This window comes from Nothoprocta perdicaria, unplaced genomic scaffold (assembly GCF_003342845.1).
Source record: "Nothoprocta perdicaria isolate Ctin4 unplaced genomic scaffold, notPer1 scaffold_110, whole genome shotgun sequence".
Taxonomy (NCBI): Eukaryota; Metazoa; Chordata; class Aves; order Tinamiformes; family Tinamidae; genus Nothoprocta; species Nothoprocta perdicaria.
In genome coordinates this window covers 927,225-951,594 of record NW_020454206.1, presented here as the reverse complement: position 1 = coordinate 951,594, position 24,370 = coordinate 927,225, and the positions used below count along the sequence as shown (strand labels likewise).

The 24,370-nt window shown below is 49.4% G+C and overlaps 1 protein-coding gene across 1 annotated transcript; it reads left to right on the top strand.

Moving 5' to 3' along the window:
• On the top strand, window positions 1-21,571 carry SCD (stearoyl-CoA desaturase). Its single transcript, XM_026050819.1, has 6 exons — window positions 1-82; window positions 3,963-4,248; window positions 11,208-11,338; window positions 14,733-14,938; window positions 16,340-16,572; window positions 17,816-21,571. The coding sequence occupies exons 1-6, from the start codon at window positions 56-58 to the stop codon at window positions 18,013-18,015; spliced, it is 1,083 nt and encodes a 360-aa protein (XP_025906604.1). The 5' UTR covers window positions 1-55; the 3' UTR covers window positions 18,016-21,571.
• The last annotated feature ends 2,799 nt before the right edge of the window (window positions 21,572-24,370 follow it).

Genomic DNA, 24,370 nt, shown 5'->3' with positions numbered 1-24,370 from the left:
GCGCCGCCGAGCAGCGCATCCAGAGCCGGGGGCTGGGACGCAGCGCGGCCGCCAAATGCCTGCGCATTTGCTGCAGGAGGAGGTAGGCGCCGAGCGGCGCGGGGGCTGCGCGGCCGTGCGCGCCTCGCCGTGCTGCTGCGCGCAGCTCTTTGTGCAGCCCTAGCTCCTTCCTCTTCTTTTTTTTTTTTTTTTTTTTTTTTTTTTTTTTTTTTTCTCTGTTTTCTTTCTTCTCTTCGGCGTTTTCAGTTAATGACGGGTTCGTTGCTTGTTCCTTTATGGGGAGATTTCTATCTATCGCTTTATCTATACGTCTGCCCGCGTGCACGCGTGTGTCGCTTTGCAATCGCTAGGCAAAGGTATTTGGGGCTCACTTGAGCCATCCCTCAAACCTCATGGGGCGCCAGTGAATGAGGYAGGAATATCCACCGCCAGGATTATCTCCCCGGGGAAGGTCTGGGGAGGGAGTGCCCTGGAATACACCGAGACTAAAATACAGGCTGGTTTTAAAAACATCAAGCATAGCATTCTGGTAAGAGTCGTTTGGGAGGGTTTATTGTGCCAAGATGTACTGTGGTTTTTGGTAATGCTCAGATGAGGGGTTTTTTTTTCATAAGAAAGGGTTTTTCTTACAGCATTCGTAACCCAATTGTTGCAGTGTGGTGCGTCTCTAGGACAGGCGCAAGGTGAAAGCAGCTCGAGCTGCCCAGATGAGAGGAATGATTGTGTCTGCTCTGCCTTAGCTGAGCAAAACGGGCACGGCGGGGCGGGGGAACAGCCCACTTTGGTCAGAGGAAGGATTGAATAATGACCCAGCAACAGGAAGACAGGCAGAGTTGTTGGATTTTTACAGACTTTTTTTCCTCCCCTTTTCATCTTTTTCTGTGCCTCCTGAAATTCCCCCTTTGCCTGGGGGAAGCAGGGGCTGATTCCGATGTTCTTTTCTTGCATCCTCCTCCTGCCTCTCTTCCCGAGATGCTGAGTAGGAGGTAAATAACAGCTGTGCTCCCTTGCCTGTCCCCGACACACGGGATCGCTCCCTGTGCTTCGGTGCAGGTGCTGTGACCTTCCAAAGACGCTGTGGCGTGAGGAATTGTACTCCCTATTCTTCCCTGAAATGGATGCCAAGACCAGTGCGCTTGGGCTGCATTCCTTGGTCTAGGCTTGTGTATTCTCAAGACTGGAGGGAATCCTGTCCATGGGGCACGCTGGGCACATTCAAATAGCTGGACCAGACATTGAGTGCCCTGGGGCCCCAGGCTGAGCCAGGGCTGGAGCCTATGAGCTCCAGTTGGTTGTGTAGCCTGGATGCTTGCCAGGACAACCTATAGAGTGTTTAACACTGGTGGGGTATGTGTAGGGGGCAGACGGGGGGGGAACACATCTGTTCTGCAGATGAGAGCTGCCAAGTCATTCCAAAATGAGGGAAAACTCCTGAAAATGATTTGCCTGACCCCTTCCCCCTCCCAGCTCTAGCCCCCGAATCAGTCCCTCATCCCAGAGTTCTTGGGAGAAACAGTAGGAGCCACTGGAGCCATGAAGGGATAAAATCCTCCTTCTTTCCTGCTCATTTTCCTGGTCTCGAGCTAAATAGCTGCCCACTGGCTCCCTCCCTCTTCCCCCGTCCTTCCCCAACCATGTCTGTAATGGTGGAGCCATGGTTTACAGCCATTTTACAGCCCTTTGATTTAAGGTTAGTGTATATGCGAGAAATGGGACCAGTTTGTATCAGTGTAATCCTAACAGCACAGGTATGATAGCATTCCCTGTGCGACTGTTCCAGCTCTCTAAGAAGAGGCCTTGTCTCTCTCTGCTCTTTTCTTTGCACTGTCCCTCTTCCTTTATTCCTGTGTAACTTTGACAGTGCCATAAGCTGCCACAGAGGAGAAAAATGCAACTCCAACCCTGCACTCTTGCTCTGGAATCAGCACATCCATGTGGGGAGTGTTACCCTTCTAATTATACCACCAGATCTCTGCTGGGAATTTTTCCTGCATAGACAAGTCTTCGGTCTTCTTGGTAGATTGTCTTCCAGCCAAGGAAGAAAATTCTGCCTTTTTGCCAAAATGTCAGATGAGAGTATCTGACACATCGGAATGGGCAGGAATTTTACTGTCCTAATCTCTGGATTAGAAGCCATTTCTCATGCTTCTTTTTTTAGAATTGCTAATAAAAATCTCCAGGAGCTCAGACTATCACACCCACAAAACTGACATTAATTAGAAAAGCAGGGAGAGGCCGACATAGCCAGGGTGCAGAGAAGGCAGGTTCCAAGCTCAACAGTTGTCTGCATTCACTGAGAGTATCGGGACACTGAGCATCTTTTTTATTTTCCTTTCAAACCAGAGAATGTGTGATTGCAGAAGAAAAAGCTTATAGGTTTTCCTATATAGAGACCGTTTTGCTTACCAAATGTAAGGGATCTTTCAGCTTTCCCAGCTCCTCCCTGTAGGAAGGTATGTCTGCAAGCCTCTAGTTTCTACCCTTGGGAAAGGGAGGAGTTGGGGTGGCCACGTAAGCTGGCTGGCCTGATTTCAATGCCTCCCTCAGGAAACTAGGCCAGGGCAGAGCAGTGGTCTTTTAGGAATTCCAGATGCCTGGAGGTAAATCRGCTTTTAATTCAGGAAGGATTTCAGTTTGGAAGTGAACTTTCCCCAGCTGCAGACTCCAGGGTTTGCCAAGGTCACTGCAGTGATCTCGGCTCTCCCGTTCCTACCAGGCCCAACCTCTGTTGCCCTTCAACGTGTGGAGGCAGCGGCGTCTTTGTCACGGGCACCAAAGCACCAGGACCATTCCGGCTGGTTCCCAAGAGGACATGTGAGGGAATGGCGGTATCCTGCCCTTCCATTGCTCCCATCCCACATGCTCTGCACTCCTGAGATCGAGCCTGGTCAGGTGCTTGGGTTTGGCCCCAACATAAGACTACAAGCACCAGTAAACTTGCAACTGTCATTGCGGGGATGGAAATGGGTGATTCAGGGTTCAATGACCTGTCTTATTAGGGTCACTCCTGCCGGCTCCTTTCGTCACGCATGCCTGGTCAGGCAGCCTGTCACTCAGCCAGGGCAAACAAGCGTGTGGAGAGGGAATGYTGTATCCTGGTTACAGGAGGGGAGCCGGGAGCGGGAGCAACTGAACTTGACTCTTAAATCTTCCTCTTGGTTGCTGGGTAGTGGCTGCCTGAAGGATTCTCTTCCTTGTGCCTCAGCTTGCTCCTGGGTAAAAAGGGAGAGAGGGTGGAAAGAGGGAAAATGCCAGCCATGACCAAGGAACTGCAAGTCCGACTGGAAGCATAACCGTTTGGCAGCTTCCCTCTGCCGATCCCAAAGCATGTTGGTCTGACCGTGTCCCCAGGTGGTGAGGCCAAGGATGATAAAGAGGCACCACAAAGACGTGTCCACTCTTCCCCTAGTGATTTCAAGTGGGGTGACAYGAGAATGTAGAATCAGGAGCAACCCAATAATTTAAAACAAAATCCTATTTTTGATCATAGTTCTCTCCCACTTCTTTCTTCATTCAAAAGAGTTCCTTTATCTTATTGTCTAAGTTGTCTGCTTATACACAAGCTCATACTGCAAGCCCACCTAAAAATGTCCAGAAATAAAACTGAAGGAAAATTAAAATCCTTGCGTCCTACAAATGAACTCATCAAAGTCAGTGGTGGAAAAAAATTGTCTTTCAGAACTTTTGCTTTACTTTCTGCACCCTGTGCAACATTCAGCTGCTCCCAGCAAAGGAAGAGACCTAGTCCTTTCACAGGCATCACTCCATAGAGCTAGAGCCAGCTGGTCTCGGTGCCAGCAGCAAAGCTGCAAGAAAGCAGTCTGCCCAGAGCCACAGTCTCCAAGGCTTGGTACTGCCAGAGCAACTGGTGCGTGTTTGAATTCCCTGCATTTGTAACCACTAACTTCTTATTTTGCTCTGTTTTCCCTTTTCTTGAAAATGTCCATTGCCGCCTYTCCAAGGAGTTCTCCTCCGTCCACACCGCTGCCATTGCTGGCACCCTCACCTCTCTGGTGAGCAGGAAYGGGCATGCCGTCAAGGAGAAGGCCGTCCTCAACCATGAGGAACTGGCGGGAGACCGCGGCACAGTGGATGATATCTTCGATGACACCTACCGTGAGAAGGAGGGTCCCAAGCCCCCGCTGCGATACGTCTGGAGAAATATCATCCTCATGAGCCTGCTGCACTTGGGGGGCATTTTAGGGCTGATACTGATACCTTATGCAAAGATCCAGACCTTGGCGTGGGGTAAGTACATATTTCTACTTGTTTCCTTGCATCTGCAGCCTTGTTGTTGTGTCTTTCTTGACTCCAGGCTCTGGGACTCAAGGAGGAGAAAGAAGGAAACGGAGGTCTTCCACTGGAAGAAACAGTTCAGCCACAGCAAAGGGTGGCAGGGCTTGCTGGTGTCTGCTGTAAAGTCACGGTGGGGAAAGATTCAGTGGAGAACTGTGTGGTTACTTAAAGAGCAGACTTGATGCACAGACATTAGATGAGATATTGAGGGATCTTTTCTCCTGTTTTATCCATCCTTGCTGGCTCCAAGGATCCTCTGTTACCATGAGATGAATTTTTAAGTGTGGCCTGCAAGGCTTCCTGCTAGGGAAGAAACCCACACTTAAAATGCAGCCATGTCTGGGATGAAGCACAGAAAAGAAGCTGATGGAGCAGAGTGAAGATCCCCAAAAGTCACAAAAATGTTGCCAGTAAGAGCATCTTCAGGGATTGATAGGGAGGCACAATACAGGATATCGTTTGTAGTGAGGCTACTGCCTCAAAATTACCATTACTGCTCTTTCCAAGGAAGGATGTCTGCCCTGCAGGGACTCCATGTGTCTGAGGGGAGAGGCAAAATACAATTGTGCTGAAGGTAAACGGCAAGAATTCAATCTGAAGCTCAGCCTTTTATCTTTCTTCCAAAAGCATAGATTAATCTGACAACTTTCAAAAAGTAAATAAAAGCAGCAGGAAAAAAAGGCAGAAAAAAGGCAGGAAAAAAAAATGCTTGAGCGGCTCTCCAGGCAGGGAATTCCAACGGAAAGCACAGCCAAGCAGAAGGCAGCTAGGCAAAACTCCCCTTCCGTAGAGCCCTTGCCCAGGGTAGGAACCCAACCTCTCCCGTGACTGCTTGAAAGGCAGCTGGGACCAGGGCCCAAGCTGCTGAGGGCTGCGCTTTCTGTGAGGTTTTGTGTGGCCTCTTGAGGGATTTGAGCAGCTAAACTGTTCCCCGTGGGGAGGTCCGGAGACTGAATCCAGCCCCTGGCTGTTTGTGAGATGGGCCTTGCTGAAACAAAAACGGCCGGTCACATTTGAGGCGCACTGGCACCGTGGCAAARCGCTTGGTTGCAGTGTGCTCCTGCAAAGCGCTCAGCCGGGAGCTGGAAGCAGCCGCAAGCCCGTGCCCTGGCACACAGCTAGCAGGGAGAGCCTGGCCAAGCTGCACACAGGCCTTGAAGGGGTCCACCTGGAGCCTCGTGCTCTTCCTGCCTACCTTGACCTGGTGGGTTCCTGTTGCCCTTTCCTCCCAACATCTGGGAGCTGGGAGCATTGCAGCTGGAGCAGGAAGGGGGTGCCTCTYGACACGGCACCGCTGAGTCTTTCCCTCTCCGGTCATCCAGATCTCTCACAGGAAAAGGCCTTGGGGATAAGCTTTACTCAGGGATACTGAATCAAAGGCTGGCTACAGCAACAGAAGTAGCAACAGTGGCAGCTTTTCAGCAGGCCACTGTGAAAGAAGCTTTGCTGGGTCTTTCCCCTGTGAAAACCTGGCAGGCTCTAAGAGTGCCCTGTACTTATTTTTCCTGGATCTGGCAGAGCTGGGCAGAATGTGCAGCCTTGGCATGTCCTTGAAGGAGTGTTCCCAGGCTCCCAATACTGCTCTGAGTGGTGGGAATTCTTGTCCCTAGGCTCTGTGCTGCAAGGTGGGTGATGGTGTCTCATGCACCATGCTCACAACTTGGGTTGTCCAGCTCCAGACCAAATATCCTCAGGGCTTCGGACAAAGAGGGACAAGATGAACTGGGCGCCCCACTTTCAGTTCACGCTAGCAAGATGTGCCATGATTTCTGCATCAGGCCAGCCTTTCTTGCTTGAGATCCCCTGAAATACCTGAGCTGGTTTTGAGCCTCTTGATTCAATAAGGTTAATGCTGTTTTGCATTCTGCTAACACCCTTCTTATCACCACAGTGCCTTTGAGGCAATGTCTTTGCAATCGCATGCTTGTTCAGRATGTCCATGGGGCAGTTCTGTAGGAATCGATCCTATTTTCTTGACCTCAAACCCTCCTGCTACCCTTGCTCATTGAGCTCTTCATGCGAGGAGCCAGATGCTGGTCCTGCCACTCTGAGGCACTGTGCGATTCCTTGGTGGCTTCTGGAGAAACAAGTATTGTGAGAACTGGGAATGGGAGAAGGCATGGAGTTTGGAGCTGCACTCCTCTGTGCTGGCTAAAGCTCCTTGCCTTGGATTACAGCATTTGTGGGAAAGGACCAGCTTGTTTTACRTGCAACAGCGCAGTCACCCATTAGTCCATTCTGCATGAGTGTGGACATGGATACCCCACAGGGCTGGCGTCCCTGCTTCTTCTTGTACTTCCCCTTCCTCAGATCAAACCTTCTCTGGGATGTAGAAGGCCTCTGTGACTGTGTCTTCTCAGTAACCTGCTGCTCCCAGCACCCCTGCTGTCAAGGATAGGACTGCAGTTCCCATTTTACACATGAGGACAAGGCAGTGCAGAGATTTGTACTGTTCCCAATGGTACACGATGGGTTCTTGGCAGAGCAGTTCTCCCAGTGCTAGGAATTATCCCTTCCTTAGGGTGTATGTACCTGTAATACCAAATCAACATGGCCCTGTGTGCTCTCTGTAGGGATGGTGTGAGCAGCTGTGCTGTCTGGTAGATGATTTATCTACTATATTTTTATAAGCAGAAATCCCTGATTTTACCCTCCTCATCCCGAGTACYATCTTCTTGATGTTCCCGTCTCTGTGAAACCAGTTGTGTTGGTGACTGTGTCCTCTTTTGTTTTCATTTCTCTGTGTGCTAATTCCTCTTTGTCTCTCAAGCTCTCCAGCCCTGCCTTCATCATTGTTTGCTGTTCTCACTGCTGTGTCCATTGTATCCCCTGATCTCTCTCTGGTACAGAGCTTCCCAGAACGAGCTGGGGTTGCTGATCAGGTGAGATCTCATYGCAGCCAGAATGCTCCAAGCCCTTCTACACTATTGCTCTCTAGCCAGCTCCTTTCTTATTTATTGCCTTTCCCATTGCATTTGGCAAAATTTTGCCTTTACTTATCATGGGAAGACTTCGTGTCATTTGTCAAAAGGAGCAGAGTCCAAAAGGGCAGGAGGCAAAGGTGACTGTTTCTTTCCTCGCTGCTGTCATCCTCCCTGGAAACATGATTTGCAGGTTCCTGGCCCTCAGGTGTAGCAGACCGATTCATTTGTATTAACCCTTGTCAGCCTGACCGAAAGGGACTATAAAATAGTGATGATTTTTCTTGGCTTAGTTGTCTGATAGTGCCCCAGCTCCCTGCAGTGCCAGTAGTAGAAGAAGCGGGGTGATGCTGTTTTTCTTTTTTGTTGTTGTTRCTGCTGCATCATTTTTGGACCAAAAAGAATCCTACTGGATAAATTAGGTAACTCCCACAATCTAAAAATTGCAGCCAATATGAAGACAACAATTGCAGTATTGCTAGGGATGCATYCAGCCAATATTTACAGCAGTCCCTTGCTACTTTCCCATAAAGGCTGCTGCTGGCAGCACCTCCCTGCTCAGCCTCATCTGCAGGCTTAATTAGCCAGCAGCACACTCCCCCTCTGAGTGCCAGGAGGAAGTTCCAATTCTGTCACACAGGGAAATTAGGATTTAGCAGCACCAGCTCCAATTGCTCCCTCTAAACACTGTTCCCTTCTAATGCAGCCTGCATASATTTCCTTACCCTAGCGATCTTTCTCTTCAAAACAGTAATTGTCTTKCTATTCTTAGAACCCACACAGCTAGCAGGGCCTGGGTGTCAAGGACAGAACAGACTAGAGCTGTAGTTTTCCTTCCTGCTGAGCAGTCTGTTGACACCCTCTGGAGCTGAGATACCTTTCCATACAACCATTCTTGGTGCTGACTGCAGGTGACAAACATTCCTGGCTTCCCTTCGTAACTGGAAGTCTGAATCTATGTCCCAAAGATGTAAAAGGCAGTGAATCATGTAGGCATGACTGAATCTGAACTGTTTTGGGCTTCATTTCTGAAGCACTGAGTATGTATTTCTGCCAGGAGTCATAATTCTTTGTATGCCAGTTGAGTGGGTCACTGTCGAGATCACCTGCGAGTTGACAATCTTTTATCTAGAGCTCCCTGGATACTTCACAGCTAAGGTCATGGTGTGGCTTTGACATCTCAACTGGTGGCACTGATGGAGTGCCTTCATCCTCCAGTTTGAGGCAGATTCAGAAGGGAGCTGTGGTTGTCAGCACCACTTTATTTTACCTTCTCCATCCTCTTTTCCAATCTCATTTTGAGTGCATGATCTTGAAGGAGCTTTTCTTATTTCTTCTCTGTGCAATGCTCCTTCTCTGCCTAAGCTATGATCATGCCTTTTGTGGGGGTGAGTCCTCTGAGTCACTGAGTTGCCTGATTTTTCTGTTTTCCACCAGGCTTTTCAATCATGCTGTTAATATCCTGTTCCTGCTGTCATTATCACTGTCGCAAGAACTCTTAGGTACAGCTGATGGAGCCAGTACCCTCAAAGGTCTTGGGAACCATCTATGCTCAGATGGAGACTCAGCTCATACAGGAGCCAGACAATACATCTTCTCCTTAGATACAAAACAGCTGTAGCATACAAGCAGTAGGAAAGGCAGCATGAAATTAAAGCTGTGGCCACAGTGGCTTTGCATGAGGGCCATGTCTGTTTTATGGTGAGGCACACAAAAGCACTGGTTACTCTTCCAAATTTCTATTAAAGGTTTTCTCGCATAGCAAACACTAGGTTTCAGGTTTCTGGGTCAGCTGGTGTCCCAGCCATATCTATAATATAAATAAATAAATAAAATATATATATATATATATTTGTGATTCCTTGTGCTTGCAGCTATACCTTCCAAAAAACATCCCAGCCAGGGAGAGGAACCTGAACACGCTGTACTCCCCTACCCTGACAGTTACGTTCCAGTGCTATTAAAGATGATGAGTGATTGCGTAGTTTAATTAGCTGTCCCCTACACACACCTACTGGCCCCACCATGGAAAGCCAAGGTCTTTTCCCAGCAAGTTGCCCCCTTACATCTTTGATTCAAAGTCCACTGTGATCTGCCAGTGTTTCCTGTCCATATAGGTTGGGTTTTAAACCCAGATTCTTCTACTCTGCCTTAAGTTACTGTCATACTTAGAAATGTATCTCACCAAAAGAAGTGTTCTCACTTCCTCACTTGGTAGAAAGCTGCTCAGAGCTTTTATGACCTATGATTTTCTGAGTATAGCATCTTATGTCTAGGGGACATAAGGAGTGTGTCATGCTGCTACCACTAACAGGAAGCATCTGAAATGTCTAGAAGTGGGTTAATTTGTTATTGCAGGGTGTGAGGCCAGAGAGGTTCTGCAAAGCAGGGTAAAATGCTAGGTGCTTTCTCAAGGGTTTTTCTTTATGAATCTGTGTGGATAGAGATTGATATTTTAAATAATTCTTAAAATCTAAAATCAACAGCAAACTTGCCATGAGCTAACTTCAAGTCAGCGTCACTGGACTTGGGATATTCATCAAGGTATCCAGAATAAATATTTCCCTGTCAGTAAGCCAAAGGTAGACATGAACCAACCACCCTGCTCCAAGATCCCTCCCCTCTTCCCTTCCAGGTTTGCTCAGTTTTGTGAGCTTTACAGCAAAAGTCAGATCTTGCTGCATTTACTTTTATTTTGATCCCTTCTGGTGCCCTTGTAAATCACTTATGGCCAGAGACCTCTTAGCTCCTCTGAGAGGCTGCAGAGGCTTTGGGTGGCATGAGGAAGAGATGTGCTGGCCGGAGGTTTGCCCTGGATTCAGCATCAGATGGGGAACCAAGGGAGAAGACGACAGGAAGTCATGGTCAGCTCAGCAGACAGGGAAGGTGGCTGTCATACAGCGGGGTGAGAGTGAGGCGGGTTTATCCAAGTTGAAATGCCAGAAGAGGAAGTTAAATCCACTGAGACTGGCTTTTAGCCGATATGAGATTAGGCTTGGAATGCAGAAAAACAAAAAGGAGATGATACGGTGAAAGAAGAGGGAGCAGGAGATGATAGGAAATAAAGCCTGGGTTATTCTGAATAAAAGAACAAGGCGACAGTGCCTTGCACATGTCTCAATCTCTGATTCCAGACAAGCTTCTAGCAGAATATCCTTTTTTATTATCCTTTATCCGTTATCCTTTTTTTTTTTTTCCTTTATGCGTTCAAGATAAAGTTGATTAGAGGCACTTGGTGGGATTGAGTGTTGTCGTCAAGCATACTGGAGACTCTATCCATAGGCCTACGTATATGAATAAGGAGCTGTTTGCTTGATTGATGTAACAGGCTGAAATCCACAGATTTATACCAAAGAAAGTATCCTATGGGGAAACTGGGGATATTTCCTGTATCCAAAGGACCTGGAGGGTGATGAATTGCAATGTGTGTGCTTTCCCTCTCACTGTTTTGAGTTTGCAGGGGAGAGCAACTGTTGAATACCCTCCGTCTTTCTGGCAAGCATCTTGCCCTTCCTTTCTGGCAAAAGAGTTACTTTACTCTTCAGACCCAACTCTCTTCTGATTGCCAACTAGACCTTGATCAATGGGCTTTGGAGGAATGGTGGGAAAGCTGTGCCTTGGTGGGGCCGTTAACACAGAGACCTGGTAGGGCTGTTAGCCCAGAGCAGTGTAGAGGAGGTGGCTCTATACAATTTTAATCATCCTCTACCRTGTCAGATAACAGTATGCTGAAGGATTGGCCCCTGTGATGAATCCTGTAAGGGGAGTTTCTTCCTTTGGTCACACCTGAGAAGTTGAAATGATTTACTTTRCGTAGTGCAGGAGTAAGGTCTCTCACTGCTGATTTTACTCCCCTAGTCTCGGCGTTCCCGAGGTTCCTATCTTGCCTGCACAGCTTTGGGGGAAGACCTGCCTTTGTTTGAACTTGCCTGAAGCTTTGACAYAGGCTGTTTTGCTCTAACTGTCCCCACGCTTTCTTTTCCTCTTCAGCTGTCCTGTGTTTCCTGGTGAGTGCTCTGGGAATAACAGCTGGATCTCACCGCCTCTGGAGCCATCGCTCCTACAAAGCCACATTGCCCTTGCGAGTCTTCTTGACCATTGCAAATTCCGTGGCCTTCCAGGTAAGCACCCTCCTCATGCTGTCAGGCCTCAGGAGGAAGCATTGTYCTGAGTCCATGTCTCAAATACTGGGCACAACCCGAAGATAGAGTCCCCTTACCTGCTACCCCCTGGTAAGCAACAACCTACCCTTTCCTCGTGGCASTCCAGTGCTGGAGTCTGTCTCAGTGTCCTCCCCTTGTTCCTTGAGAGGGAAACCCTGAGACAAAGCTTCCTAACAAGGTGGRGGAAGGCTGCTGGCCAAGCCCAGAGGCAGGAAAGCTCTCCAAAGCAGGAATGTACCCTTCCCTTGAGGTGTGGTCTCCCCGTGCGTGTTCTCAGGTCTTTTGAAGGACATTAAGAAGTGTCAAGGCTCTCCGTTGTTCGAGTAGCCTCACCTCTCCCTCACTGTACTGGGAATAAGTGGGGGACACATCTGCACGTTTTGAGAGCAATTTGTAGCAATTGCTGCTGTGGAAGGACCAAGYACTTGTTGAGATTATGCATTCAGGGCATAGTTCTGTGGCTAGTACAAATGATGATAGCTAATAACATGTTGTTAGCTTCTGCCACTAGCTTCCAGAGAGCCATCCCAGGGCAATGCAGTTTCAAGGAGAGAAGGGTTGGGCCCATTCGGAGTGGCCCAAGTGACTGCAGGCAGCTGATAAGCACCTCAGGATATTGCCTAACCACACATGAGAGCACTTCACAGTTCATGAAGCAAGCAAACCGGAAGTCCTTAGAGACTGTAGAAATTAGCAGAGGTGGCCCTTTGGTAGAAACTAGAGTAAAAACTCAAATAGGATTGGTACATAAAAAAAAAAAAAAAAAAAAAAAAAAAAAAAAAAAAAGGAGATCTCCAATGTCTGCTGGTGAGATAGAGCTCTAAGCACTCTATCTACCCAACTGTGTTCAAAAGGTCCTTGTACAGTCTTGCTAATGTCCTAGGAAGTGCTCAGGAGTGTGGCAGGATGGAGCACTTTCTACTAGAAGAAAGTGCACAAAAAGCAGTCAGTGCTGTGTGCTTAACTGATCTTTCAGCTTAGCTGGGGGAGAAGAGTAAAGCTCAAGAGGAGGAGCTATTTCAGAGACATCATCTGTTTCTCTCCACTATGTAGCTCAAGAGGATGTCATCTCATTGTCACAAAATCAGAAGAGGGTGCAGATGCTTTTATCTAGACTCGAAAAACTTTCTGAAACATCAGTCCTGTTGATGTTTCCTATCCTATTCCCTGTTAGTACCAAAGCAGAGCTTTTCATAGGGAACAGGAAGGACCATGCTGCTGATTCCAGCTACTGATCAAGTGCTCAGCAAGGAAAGAGGACGGGTTGGTGTGTATGGGCCCGTCCTACACAACGACTGTCTTTTGCAGGGTTGTAGGGCAGAGCGGGAATTTGCTGAGCTATTGCTCTAGGGGATAAGGATAGACAAAGATGTGAGATGGACAGATATTTCAGCTTCAGTAGCAACTAATCCAAAGTGTTACTGAAAATTCAGTACCATGCCCCATGGATTTTTTTTAAATAGTTATTTCCAAAGAGATCAAAAGGTTTATTCTGAATTTACCTCATTGCCAGTAGTAGCAGCCACTCTGAAATCCAGATGGTATCATTTAAAGCCAAAGAATACCMTAAATTATCTTATCTGAGGTGCTCCAGAGAATGCCTGCTGGCTACTGAAATAGTGACCAGTGACTTGTGCTTTCAGAGAGTTTAGCAGTTCCACCATGTGGCAGCTCTTCCACCTGCAAGACCGCGCAGCTGCAGCTCGGCAGAAGCTCCTCTGGTTGCACCCTGTAGTTGGAAACTCCTGACAAAGGAGGAGTTCTTCTCAGGCCTGCAGGCTAGTCTAATAAAGCCATGATTTTCAGATAAGGTCACAGTTAGAGGTGACCCTAAACTAAGATCTGTAGAAATTCAATGTGTTGATGTTTGCGTCAAGATCCCAACTTTCCAACTCTGAAACCTCTGATTTATGAGTGTTTATGCACAGGTTGTGATGGATGAGGTGCTGTCATTCTCCAGCTACTGTACCATTATCCAGTCAGTATGTGGTCTCTTTCCAAATTTTTTTGCCTTCCAATTCCAGTGAAAGAATTCCAGGAGACAAAGAAGGCATCCCCAGATGGGCAAACCCAAGCTGTCCATATCAGACTGGGAAGAAGACTCAATATTGCATCACAGATGAAATATTTCCAGCATGTGTACTGACTGTGTTTCCCTGCTTAGTAGATGGGAAAGACTGTTGAGCCCCTCTCTTCTGGGGAGTGCTGAGTGACCAAGTTATAGCTAACATCAGTGGGGGCTTATGATTCTTGGATATATTCAGGATGGGCTGGAAGAAAGGAAGGCAGCAATTCCCAGTATTCAGATATAAGCAAGAGATGAATCCGGCTTCATGTTATCACTGTCTCATTGCATAGCCTATGCAATCATTTCTTCTCAGTTGAAGGACAAGTCATTTAATGTTTGCAGGAGTAAAGATAGAGAAAATTATGCTGCTTCCCAGCCTCCTGAGTGCTTTGAGGAAAAGCCCCATGTACTTAGGAGATTAAGGAGCCTCTTGCAGAATGCAGAAAATAGGAAAATGTGTGGATCTCTCAGTTTGCTGCTTCTAGCACATTGAAATCTTGGTATAAAGGAATGAATATAGGGAATTAATTTAGGTGCAATTCTTTAAACTAGCCAAAACAATTATTTCTTAATACAAGTGATGAAAACTTTGACGTTTTTCAAACTATTGATTTTGTGGCTTGCACTGAACTCTTCAGGGGTGAAAGGGTGGGTTATTTTGTGATAATTGTCACTGAAATGGTGTGTTTATTCTATTTCAAAAGAGGAAAACTTTTTTTAGGACATTTGATTTCTAAGAAAAAAAACGTTTAAGAAAACTCTTCCCCAGTTAAACAGTCCCATTTGATTTGGCAACACTAGGGCAAGTGAGGCAAGTTGACCCATGGAAAATGTCAGTGCAGACAGTGCAGAGGGAAGGGGCAGAATTGGCCAATCTTGGCTGGTACAGAGACAGGGGACAAGTGACGAACCAGAGCCCAGGATGTGAGGGAGAAGACACTTTCTGGCCAGTTAAGTCTGGCTGCTGCGGGGGTGGGGGGAACAGACAGTGACCAGTATAGAGAATGTGTTGATCAAAGCTTAAAATTATTATTTTTTAAAAAGGAGAGAAAAGAATGCCCACAAAAAGCAACACAGATTTTGAAGAAATAAAATGGTTGAACAAAGAAGGTCCAACCTCTTTGTTTAAAAAGATCAAAAAACCCCACAAATCCTGAAGAGAGTTAAAATGGCTAATATGGGTTAAGGTCATGGGATTTAGGTGCTTTAATTGTTAGGGTCTTTTCTTAATTCAAAGAGAGCCTTTCACTCTAGCCCTGACTCTCTGTTCCCGTTTCCTTGCAGAATGACATCTACGAATGGGTCCGAGACCACCGTGTTCACCACAAGTTCTCCGAGACAGATGCAGACCCTCACAATGCCAAGCGGGGCTTCTTCTTCTCCCACATTGGCTGGCTGCTGGTGCGCAAGCACCCCGATGTCATCGAGAAGGGCCAGAAACTYGACCTGAGCGATGTCAGGGCTGACAAAGTGGTGATGTTCCAACGGAGGTGAGCAGCGAGGGCTGCCCCAGGCCAACCTGGTGTGCAGTGCAGTGGGGACCCTGTAAGAGGACTGGGAAGCCCAGGCACTTCTAAGGGAAGAGAGTGGCATGAAGGGGACTGAGGGCATCTCATGTAAGATGTTGCACCTGCAGCCCATCTGAGGCTTTGCCATGGTATGAACTTGCTTCTCCTGTAGAAAATGTTCAGGAACTAGAGCTACCGTATAAAATCCATGTGCCTTTTTCACCCAGAGACCCTGTACCATCTTGTCTGCAGTAAGCTGAGCTTCCTGCTGTCAAATACCCACATAACTGCCTGCACTTGTCCAGCCTGTCGCTTTGGCTGGTTATGAGCCAGCCTGTGGGGTGCCTCCAGGACATTTCTTGGAGATATTATTGACAACAGCCTTCYCTACTCTCCCATCGGTTTTTTTGGAAAAAGTATGGTGAAACAGAGGCTGAAAATGGGGGCAGAAGAGARGCAGTCATTGAGAAGGAGTCTGGATTTATTGATGCCTCTTGTGTGGAGTGTGTCTAAGCTGTGAGAGCTGCTAGCTGGGAGAAACTGCTGTGCTCGGGGACAGAATTGGGATTTTGGTTGCATGAATCTGAGCCATGGTGGCTTGTYGCTTACCCTGTGCCCACTGCAATGGGTTTGTGATTGAGTAAAGCATCTTCCTACATGCACCTGATCCAAACACATGTTACCAGGACTGTGGGGATGGGAAGCTGAACTTGTGCAGTAACTGTCCTCGTTCTGGAGGTCCCTAGCTCAGTTCCACATGAAGCAGGAAAAGTTTATGGCTCTCCTCCATTTTGTACCCTGATTTTTTTTCTGCTATCTCATCTGAGTGGTTTGGCTCTCTCCATTCCCATCTTTCCAGTATGAGAGGCTCCGCATGCCTGGTGCTAGAGGGAGAAAAGTGTCCCTTGCTTATACCTGCTCTTGGGAGGGTATATGACACACAAGGCCAAGTCTGCAAGGATTTGCAACCTCAGGTCAAAGCTATGGAGGAGGAGCTATGAAAGGGATCTTCCATGAGACTCTACAGTGTGCAGATACCTTTATGGGACCCCCCAGAGCAGAGAAGCAGATGGCAGTTCAGGTCAACAGCAGCAGCTGGTGTATGGACTCATGTTGAAAAGGATATTGGATTGTGCATATGCAAGACTGGGGCAGGGAAATCAGGAGTTCAGTCTGTCTTCTGCCCACTGATAAGACTTGTGAGTCTTCAAGAAGCATTTCTATGTATCCAGAGCAAAAGATGTAGTGAAGGATGAAGTGTTTCTATATTTGATTTCTCTGTATTACTCATGTGAGCATGAATCCTGGAAAGGTGGGATTGAATCAGCTCTTCTTGCTGTGCCTCTGCCACTAAACTGCTTACTTTTGGTCCCTTCTTTCCAGGTACTACAAGCCTTCAGTGGTGCTGCTGTGTTTCACGTTGCCCACTGTAGTGCCCTGGTGCTTCTGGGATGAGTCTATCATCATCAGCTTCTTCATTCCAGCCATCCTGCGCTATGTCATAGGGCTCAACGCCACCTGGTTAGTGAACAGTGCCGCTCACATGTTTGGCAACCGACCATATGATAAGAACATCAACCCACGAGAGAACCCCTTGGTCAGCCTGGGAGCCCTAGGTAAGTTCAGTGTCTCTGTCTTTCCCTGCTTGCAGACTTAAGAGTTAGGACTGATCCTGTGTACCCTTGGAGGGGCTTCACATACTTTTGGAGTGGAGCAGAGAAAGCCACTCTATTGGGCTGACCTGCTGGGTGGGGAGGAAAGAGCAAAGGGTCACCATGTCCACTCTGTAGGCTGGTGGCTGGACTGTAATATGTATTTAGAAATAAGAGAGGTCAACTTCTTAGTGTGGCTTAGACATCATTGATCTGTCAAGGGCAGATCACACGCAGTCGATCTATACTACCCAAAAACCCAGCCCAGGAAGACATAAGAGTTAATTCCTCAGGTGTTCCTGCAAGATGGATTAGCCCTATGAATCCAGATATCCTCAATTCCCCCTACGCCTCTCCCATCCAGACCAGCAGCCTTTGCATTCTGGGGATGTTTCCCAGGATGGCTTTTGAGTACATAAGGGCAGTGGGGTTATCAACTTGCACCAACCTCCCTCCGGGCTGGAAAACACTCTGCTACACTTAGCACCTTCTTATCTCAAAAGCAGTATTTTATTTACCTTGATGCAAGGTCTCTCTGTGCCATTCACCAGGCTGAATATCTTGCGCTGCAGTCCCAGCTTATCTGCCTTAGATTTATCAACTTGAACACAGCAGCAAGTGCACCTTTGAATATGTTCTCAGGAGCAGCTGATTATTTTGGGGTGCTTGAGTGTGAGACAAGCCAAATCTCTCATGTTTCCCCAGAAATGCTAAGGAATTATCCCCAAGGTTAGGCTGGCCATTCCAAGATTAGCATTTGCCATGTCCTATTCTCCCARGCCTTGATTGGCAGCTTGTTTGAATCACTGCAGCATTCTATACATCACTGGGACTCCATTGATTCCCACCACTGAAGGATCTGCTTCTGGAATTTTAGTAGGAAGGGATCTGAGCTGCAGAGATTCAGTGAACAGAAGCAATAGCCCAGAGAATGTCATTGAAGGGGTCAGCTTGACACCCTCCAGAGTAGGTTTGGTCATTTAATGGAGTCTATCTTCATTACTCCCTTCTGGAGATGCCCTTTGGATTTTGGCATTAGGACTATCTGTGTTATGGGAGTAGCCTCTCCTCGCTTGTCACAGACGCATTGCAGGTCTAGCTGGTACCCATAATGATGGTCTGTTCCAGGAACAGGGTGCTTTGTGGCCATTGAAAGAAGGCCTAACCAAAAACTCGGCAACATTTTCTCCCTGGTTTTGTTTTGCAGGAGAAGGCTTCCACAACTACCACCACACCTTCCCCTACGACTACTCCACCAGTGAGTATGGCTGGCGCTTCAACTTCACCACAGCCTTTATCGACCTCATGTGCCTCCTGGGGCTGGCCAGCGATCGCAAGAGAGTCTCCAAGGAAGTCATCCTGGCTCGAAAAATGCGGACTGGAGAAGGGAGTCAGAAGAGTGGCTGAGTTCCTGCTCCCCTTACACACATATCCACACCTCTCCTTCCTCCTTTTTCCTCCCTTTCTCCCTTTCTGACCCCTCTGAACACGCTGGACAGAGATTTAATGTTCTGTTTACTAACTACTGAATAATGCTACCAGTTTGCTTAAGATAACGATAATGAGTTTTAACCCCTCTCACTGTATTTTACGTGATGTATTTAAAAACTAGAACCCTGCCTTTATAATGCAAGGCCACCCTTTCCCTCCTCTCTTTTCCCTTTTGTTTTTCTTCTCTCTCCCTTTAGCCCCTCTGTTCCCTCCTTCTCTTTACTTTCGTCCCTGTCTCTTCTTGGCAGAGGACCTAGTAGAAAGTAACCTAGGCTATCCCCATTGCAGCCGGCTAAATAATACGGAGTTAAGGGAAGTCTGTACCAGCCAGCTGAAGAGTTGAGCCAAAGTCAGTGATTCTCTTTCCCACATGGACCCCCTCAGAAACCCTCCCATCTCCTTCCTCTGTCCCTCCTCCTTTCTCAAGGGCTGCTGACACTTGGCATCACTAAACTGCTTTCTCTGGGAAAAGCATCCTCATCCCCTTGCCCTCAGAAAGAGAGAGCATGAGGTTGTCTCTCCCCCTTGCGCCTCACAGCAGTGGGCTTCTCTGGCCCACACAGGAGGAGGCCAAGCTGGGAGAAGCTGGGGAGGTGAGAGCCCCAACAGTCTCAGAAGAGCTCCAGGCAGGTCCATCAGTCAGTCATGAGGTACAGTGGCCTTATTACCTCCTTAGTGTCACAACTTCTTACCCATCACCGGCCTGCTGTGCCTTGGGGCTGTGGCTGTCTGCAGAGACTGCATGCAGCACCGGGCACTGGACTCCACATGTCCCTTTGGAAAGCTGCAGAGAGAGGGGCCGTATTGGCAGATGGAGGGCTGTGGCGCCTGAGGCCTGATGGCTGGACTGGGCCAGGGTAGTTTTGTTCAGAAGCCATCAAGAATTTGCCAGCAAATGGGACTTTGCCAAAACAGAGAGAGGGAGAAGGCTTTAAACCAAAGCTCCACCATTGTGTTAAACTGCTTGATGTGCTGGAAGATCAGGGTTCCTGATGGGCAGCAAGCAGATGTCCATATGTCCAGTTGCATCCTATGGAGTCCCTGGTACTGAGCACAGAGCTGGTGCCACATCTGAGTGGTCCTGGTAGCAAAGAACAGCCTAGAAATACAGCAAGGAGGTGAGGGTATCTCAGAGTGCTGAGGGAGCTGGTCTCCCTGTCTACATGGACTCCACTCTGTTGATTAACAAGTGCCTGCCAAAAACCAACACGGAGCCAGGTGGAATCAAGAGTGAGGGAATCAATGCCTCCTGGGCAAGATACAGGTCCCAGCACGTGCCACCTCTGTAATGAGTTGGGGCTAGACCAAGAGAGGAGTTGGAAATCAGTTGCTTTCCTGCCTGTGGTCTACCAAGGTGGCTTGCAATAGTTTTTTTCCACTTCTCTGAAATGTTCTGTAGAGAGCCTGGGAGTGGGGAGAGCAAGGGAGAGAGGAGCTCCTTGCCAGTCTCTCAGCGTGGTTTTGTGGGTCGGTGCCCGATGCCATCGCCACCAGTGCTGGAGCAGCAGTGCCGGTGCTGTCCCCCCGATAGCTTGCAGCATGGTGGAGAGCCTCTCAGCAAGGGGTGGCCACCGCCTCGCTTCCTAGCGTGGCAAGCACGCTGCTCACCCCATGGTGGCTGAGTTGGCTTAAAGGTCAGTTACATCATCCAAGGTCCCAAGACATGAGTTTGCAGTTGGATTTCAAAAAAAATCCTCGTGGGCGTTGTTTCCTGCAAGCTGCAGAGACCACAGTTTGAGTATAAACCATGGCTTAAGTTCTRGGTGTAGTGGGCTCCAGCCCCTCACCAGGCTGAACATACCTTTTTTTCCCCCATTGTTTTAATTTTTATTATTATTAGCATTAGTATATTTTTTGTTGCTTAAATGCATAAAATGGAGCTGGAGGAAAGCACAAGATATGGTCAAAGGTGGCTGCAAAGATTTGATGTTGTAGTGGGGCTTGTAGCATCTCCTTTATCCGCGCATGTCAGGGAAGGCAGAGGTAGAGTGGATTCTGACTTCCTTACCTTGGCTGTGCCATGCCACATCCAGACAAGTCTTTGGAGCAAGTCTTCACAGCTTTGCTTTCTCTTGCCACTGCGAAATGCCCCAGGATCGAGGGCGGCTCTGTGATACTCTCCCTGAGGAGGAGAACACTCTTGTTCAGAAAAGAAGTCCTTCTCCCCCTTGCCCTCTCTGCCACTTCCATGGCCTTGTTACTGCTCATCAATGGGACTCAGTGTTGATGTCTCCGGGATTGATGTGGTTGCTGGCTGAGAGACAACAGAGAGGGAACCTTCCAGCGCATAGTGTCCCAAACACAGGCAGCAGCTGGAAGCAGCACCCTTGAGCACTGATGTAAGGCTCGTGGCAATCCTGGAGCCGTGGGGTGCAGAGGAGGCTGTGGCTAGAATTGCTTTCCTCCCCCACAAAAAACATACACAAAAAAGATATGCTACTAGCTCTGAAATGTGGGCTGACTTTATCCTAGTCTAAACCCCTCTGCAATCATGGAAGTCTCCAGAAAAGATGWATTTGCTCCCTCCAGGAATCTGAAAGGCAGGTGGGAGGGGAGAAGGTGAAGAGAACGATTTCCCTGCTCCTGGTATCCCTAACCTGTAGTGTGACATACCCTGTGACAGAGAAGTATTCCATGACATGCTGCAATTTTTAACATCCTCTCAGCAGAGAAGCAGGATTTGACATCAAGGGTTCCCTTCAAATTTCAAGTGCTTATTTGGGTCAAGAGATCTAGAATTAGRGTGGAAGCTGAGGAGTAGTAACCAGACAGTCCTGGTGTTTGCCCAGTCACTTTAGACTGGCAAACATCTCTGGGTGCCTTAATTTTTTCTTTAATATACATAGGAGTATTAACAGCTATTTACCATATTTCTTCCTTTTTTTGCAGAATTATGAACATTCGAGGGGTTTCTTAATTATTTAATTGCCTACATTGAACTGTGGGTGCAGGTGATCTTGAATGTACTTGAGTTAGAATTTCTGATAGATTAAGAAACAGATGCAACACTTTAAGTAGAAATTTGTTTGCTAAATATATATATATACTTATATATATATATTTTTTTTTGGTGGCATGTTTGTATTGTGGACACGTCCTCTGTATGTTTAGCTTAAGTCTGCGAGAGGTAGAAGCAGGAAACACAGCAGTGGGCCCCAGCGGATGCTCCTGGGCTCTGTTTCCAGCTTAGCCACTTGCTCACTGCTTGATATCAGGCAAAGTCACTTAAAACTGCTCTGTGCCTCAGTTCCGATCGGCAGAATGGGGTTGTTCCCTGCCTCCCGGGGCTGTGGGGAGGCCCTGTGCAGATCTGCATGGAGGGCAGGAGGAAGGAGACGTAGCGCTCGCACATCGGTGCCGCCAGGAGCCCTCACTGCTTTGTGTTCCAAGACCGTTCCCAGCCTAGATGGTGTTGTGAAAAGCAGATGTCCAAGTGTTGGGTGTTTAGGGGAGGACTGGAAAGTTGAATCTGCACATTGTCTAAGCTCTGTCACTATTGAAATGTGAGTAGGATACAATTTTCACAGCTTAGGGATTTCTGCATAGTAGTATCTCTGTTTTGTGTACTGGAAATGAAAAAAAAAAGAGAAACAACAAAAAAAACTTTTTGAAATAATTTCTACTAATATGGAAACAGATGTCTGGTTGTGCTGATCTGAAATTTTATTTGTTCATAATAAAAACATTACTTTAAAACTCTTCAGTCGGAGGATRTGGTGGCCTGCGCCCGGTGAAGTGTAAGACTCCCTCTTGGGATGGGGAGAGCTACCAGTTACCATCCCCAAATCCAGAGTTACCRTCCCAAACCCGCCTCCTGTCCAGGAGAGCCTGGAGGCTGCAAAGCAGGGAGGAAGCGCTGCTGCTTTAAGAGCGGTGAATGAGCGAGCAGATTATAATGGCGTTCATAGTGCACAGCGTGGCGGCCGTCACGCCCCTGCGAGCGAGAGTGAGCTGTCCCCTCGACGTGGGGTTACTGCAGTTTAATTCCACCCAGGKCCTCCTGCCAAGACTTTGTGGCTGGCAGATACACATGCAGCACAACACGTAATACCGGCAGCCTGTCTCYGCGGCGGGCACAGCAGCGCCCGCGCCACAGGAGTTCATTAACCCCGGCACAGGGGAAGAGGCAGTGCCCCGGCTTCCCACCCTCGTGCAGCTGCAGGGAAGGGAGAAGGAAGGGGGGAAATCCCCCAGCCCAGTACCATTTTAATTGATGCCTCCCCACGCAGCCGCTCTCCACAGCCCCTGTGGCGCTTTGGGAGCGCGGTGCCGCATCGCTGCCCTCAGGAGGAGGCCTACGGGTGTCCTTGTTGGTGGCGACCAGGTGTAGCACCAGGGCACCTCACGACAGGATGCATGGCCAGCCCCATGCGTGCCTCGTGCTGAACTCCCCCATGGAGCCAGCCCAGCTTGGCATTCCCAGCGCTGCGGGCGCGCTGGGTGGGCTGGCGGCGCGTGGCCAGCGGGAGCGCGCGCCGCTGTGGGGGGCAGCTCCGGCTTGGGTGGTGGGAAAAGCCTGGGCTGCTTCAGGCGACTGCGTTCACCCACCCGGAGCCGAGGCGGCCACCCAGGCAGGGTGATGCCATGCGCCTGCCCCGGGCCSCGGACACGGGCGCAGGACTCCAGCTCTGCCGCTGGTCACAGATAAACCTTCCCTGGCAGGGACAGAGCTGCTGCTCGTGATCATCTAGTGCTCCTCCGGGCTCTGCAGTCCCCCATAAAACCCCCTGTGGTCCTAAAAAAGTGAAACAGAGCAGCTCTGCAAGGCTCTTGGTTATTCAGACAAGGCTAAAAATAAAATTAATGATCCYTCTGCCTGAATTTTATGAGGGCAGAACTCAGATCACTGCCTCTCCCTCGGTGTTGAAGGTTCTTATTAAATCCCACACCTAAAATATGTCTTTCTGTTATATCGAGCCCTTCAGCAGTGCCAGCTCAGCATTTCGGGGCTGCTGCCTGACATGGTTGCGCGCATGTTTATTGCTGCCCGTTTCCTGTACAATCCATAGGCTGGGGCTGCAGTGCTAGGGGGCCTCAGTTTTGCATCTTCAAAAATCCAGGGAGAGAAGGGTTAACGGGGCAACCGGCTCTGCGCTCCGCTTGCTGGGAAAGCCGAAAGCCAGGACAGAACAAGYGCCTGCTTGTTTGGGACTGGGCTGTGGGGAGGCCTGGGGAGGCCGATGCGGAAGGAGCCAGGTGGAGGAGGATTTGCCCTATCAGCTAGTCCTCGAGCAAACATGCAGAGGCAAACGTGACCCATGGGGGTGTCTGAGCTCCAGGCTGGGATGCCTGTGGTTTCTCAGCATGGGGAACACAGCCCCTGGCAGGGGCRAGCGTTTGACTATGGGAAGGTGCCCTGCACAGTGGGTGCCTGGGGGCAGCTGTGCTCTGCAAGGACAGAGCCCCAAGAGATGCTGCCCCCTGGGCCACGGCACCCCATSGCCACAGTGGTGGTGATGGTGCTTTCCCAGAGGTTCCCAGCCCGCTGCTGATCCCCAGGGATTTGCAGGCCGAGGGAGGCTCCCAGCCTTACACACACGGGGGAGGCCCAGGGGGTGAATTCCCCGCAGACCTCAGCTCGGCGGGCCGGCGCTGCCTCCCGCGCCGCCTTACGTAAGGGCRCTCGGCCCCATCCGCTCGGGCTGCACAGGGGCCGCTGCAACAAAGGCGGCTTTGGCCGGAGAGGCCGCGTTTGGCGCTGCGCGGCGCGCGCGGCTCGCACACCCCTGCCGCCCATTGGCCGGGCCGCCCGCCACCGCAGGAGCCGCAGCCGGCTGACGGCGCACAAAAAGCAGCGGGCAGAGAAAACAAAACGGGCTGCGCTCCCCCAGAGGTTACTGCCGGTCAGCCCCCGGCCTACGGAGCATGTCGGCTCCGTGTTTACAACAGCCTAGAGCTCCTGACCGCGGCGGGGCCAATCCGCAGCGCGCCTGCCTTGGCTGACTCTGCCGGGCCCAATCCGCGCCCCGCTGCCTCGGCCTCTCTCACAGGGAATTACCGCACCCGGCGCTCAGCCGCTTCCCCGCGCAGGTGCCGGGCCTGCAGGGCAAAGCGTGGCCCTGCCACGGCTCGCCCAGCTTCCTGGAACCCCCCCTGTGCCACCCTGCAGAGCAAGGGACAGAGCGCGGCACACGGGAAAGGCACCGCTGTCCTCCCCTGTGGCGGTGGCCGTCCCCTGCCTCCCAGCCAGCACGATCCATGGAGCCGCCAGCCCACCCCGTACTGGAATCATCACATACTGGGGTCATGGGAATTAGGAGCACCTCAGCTG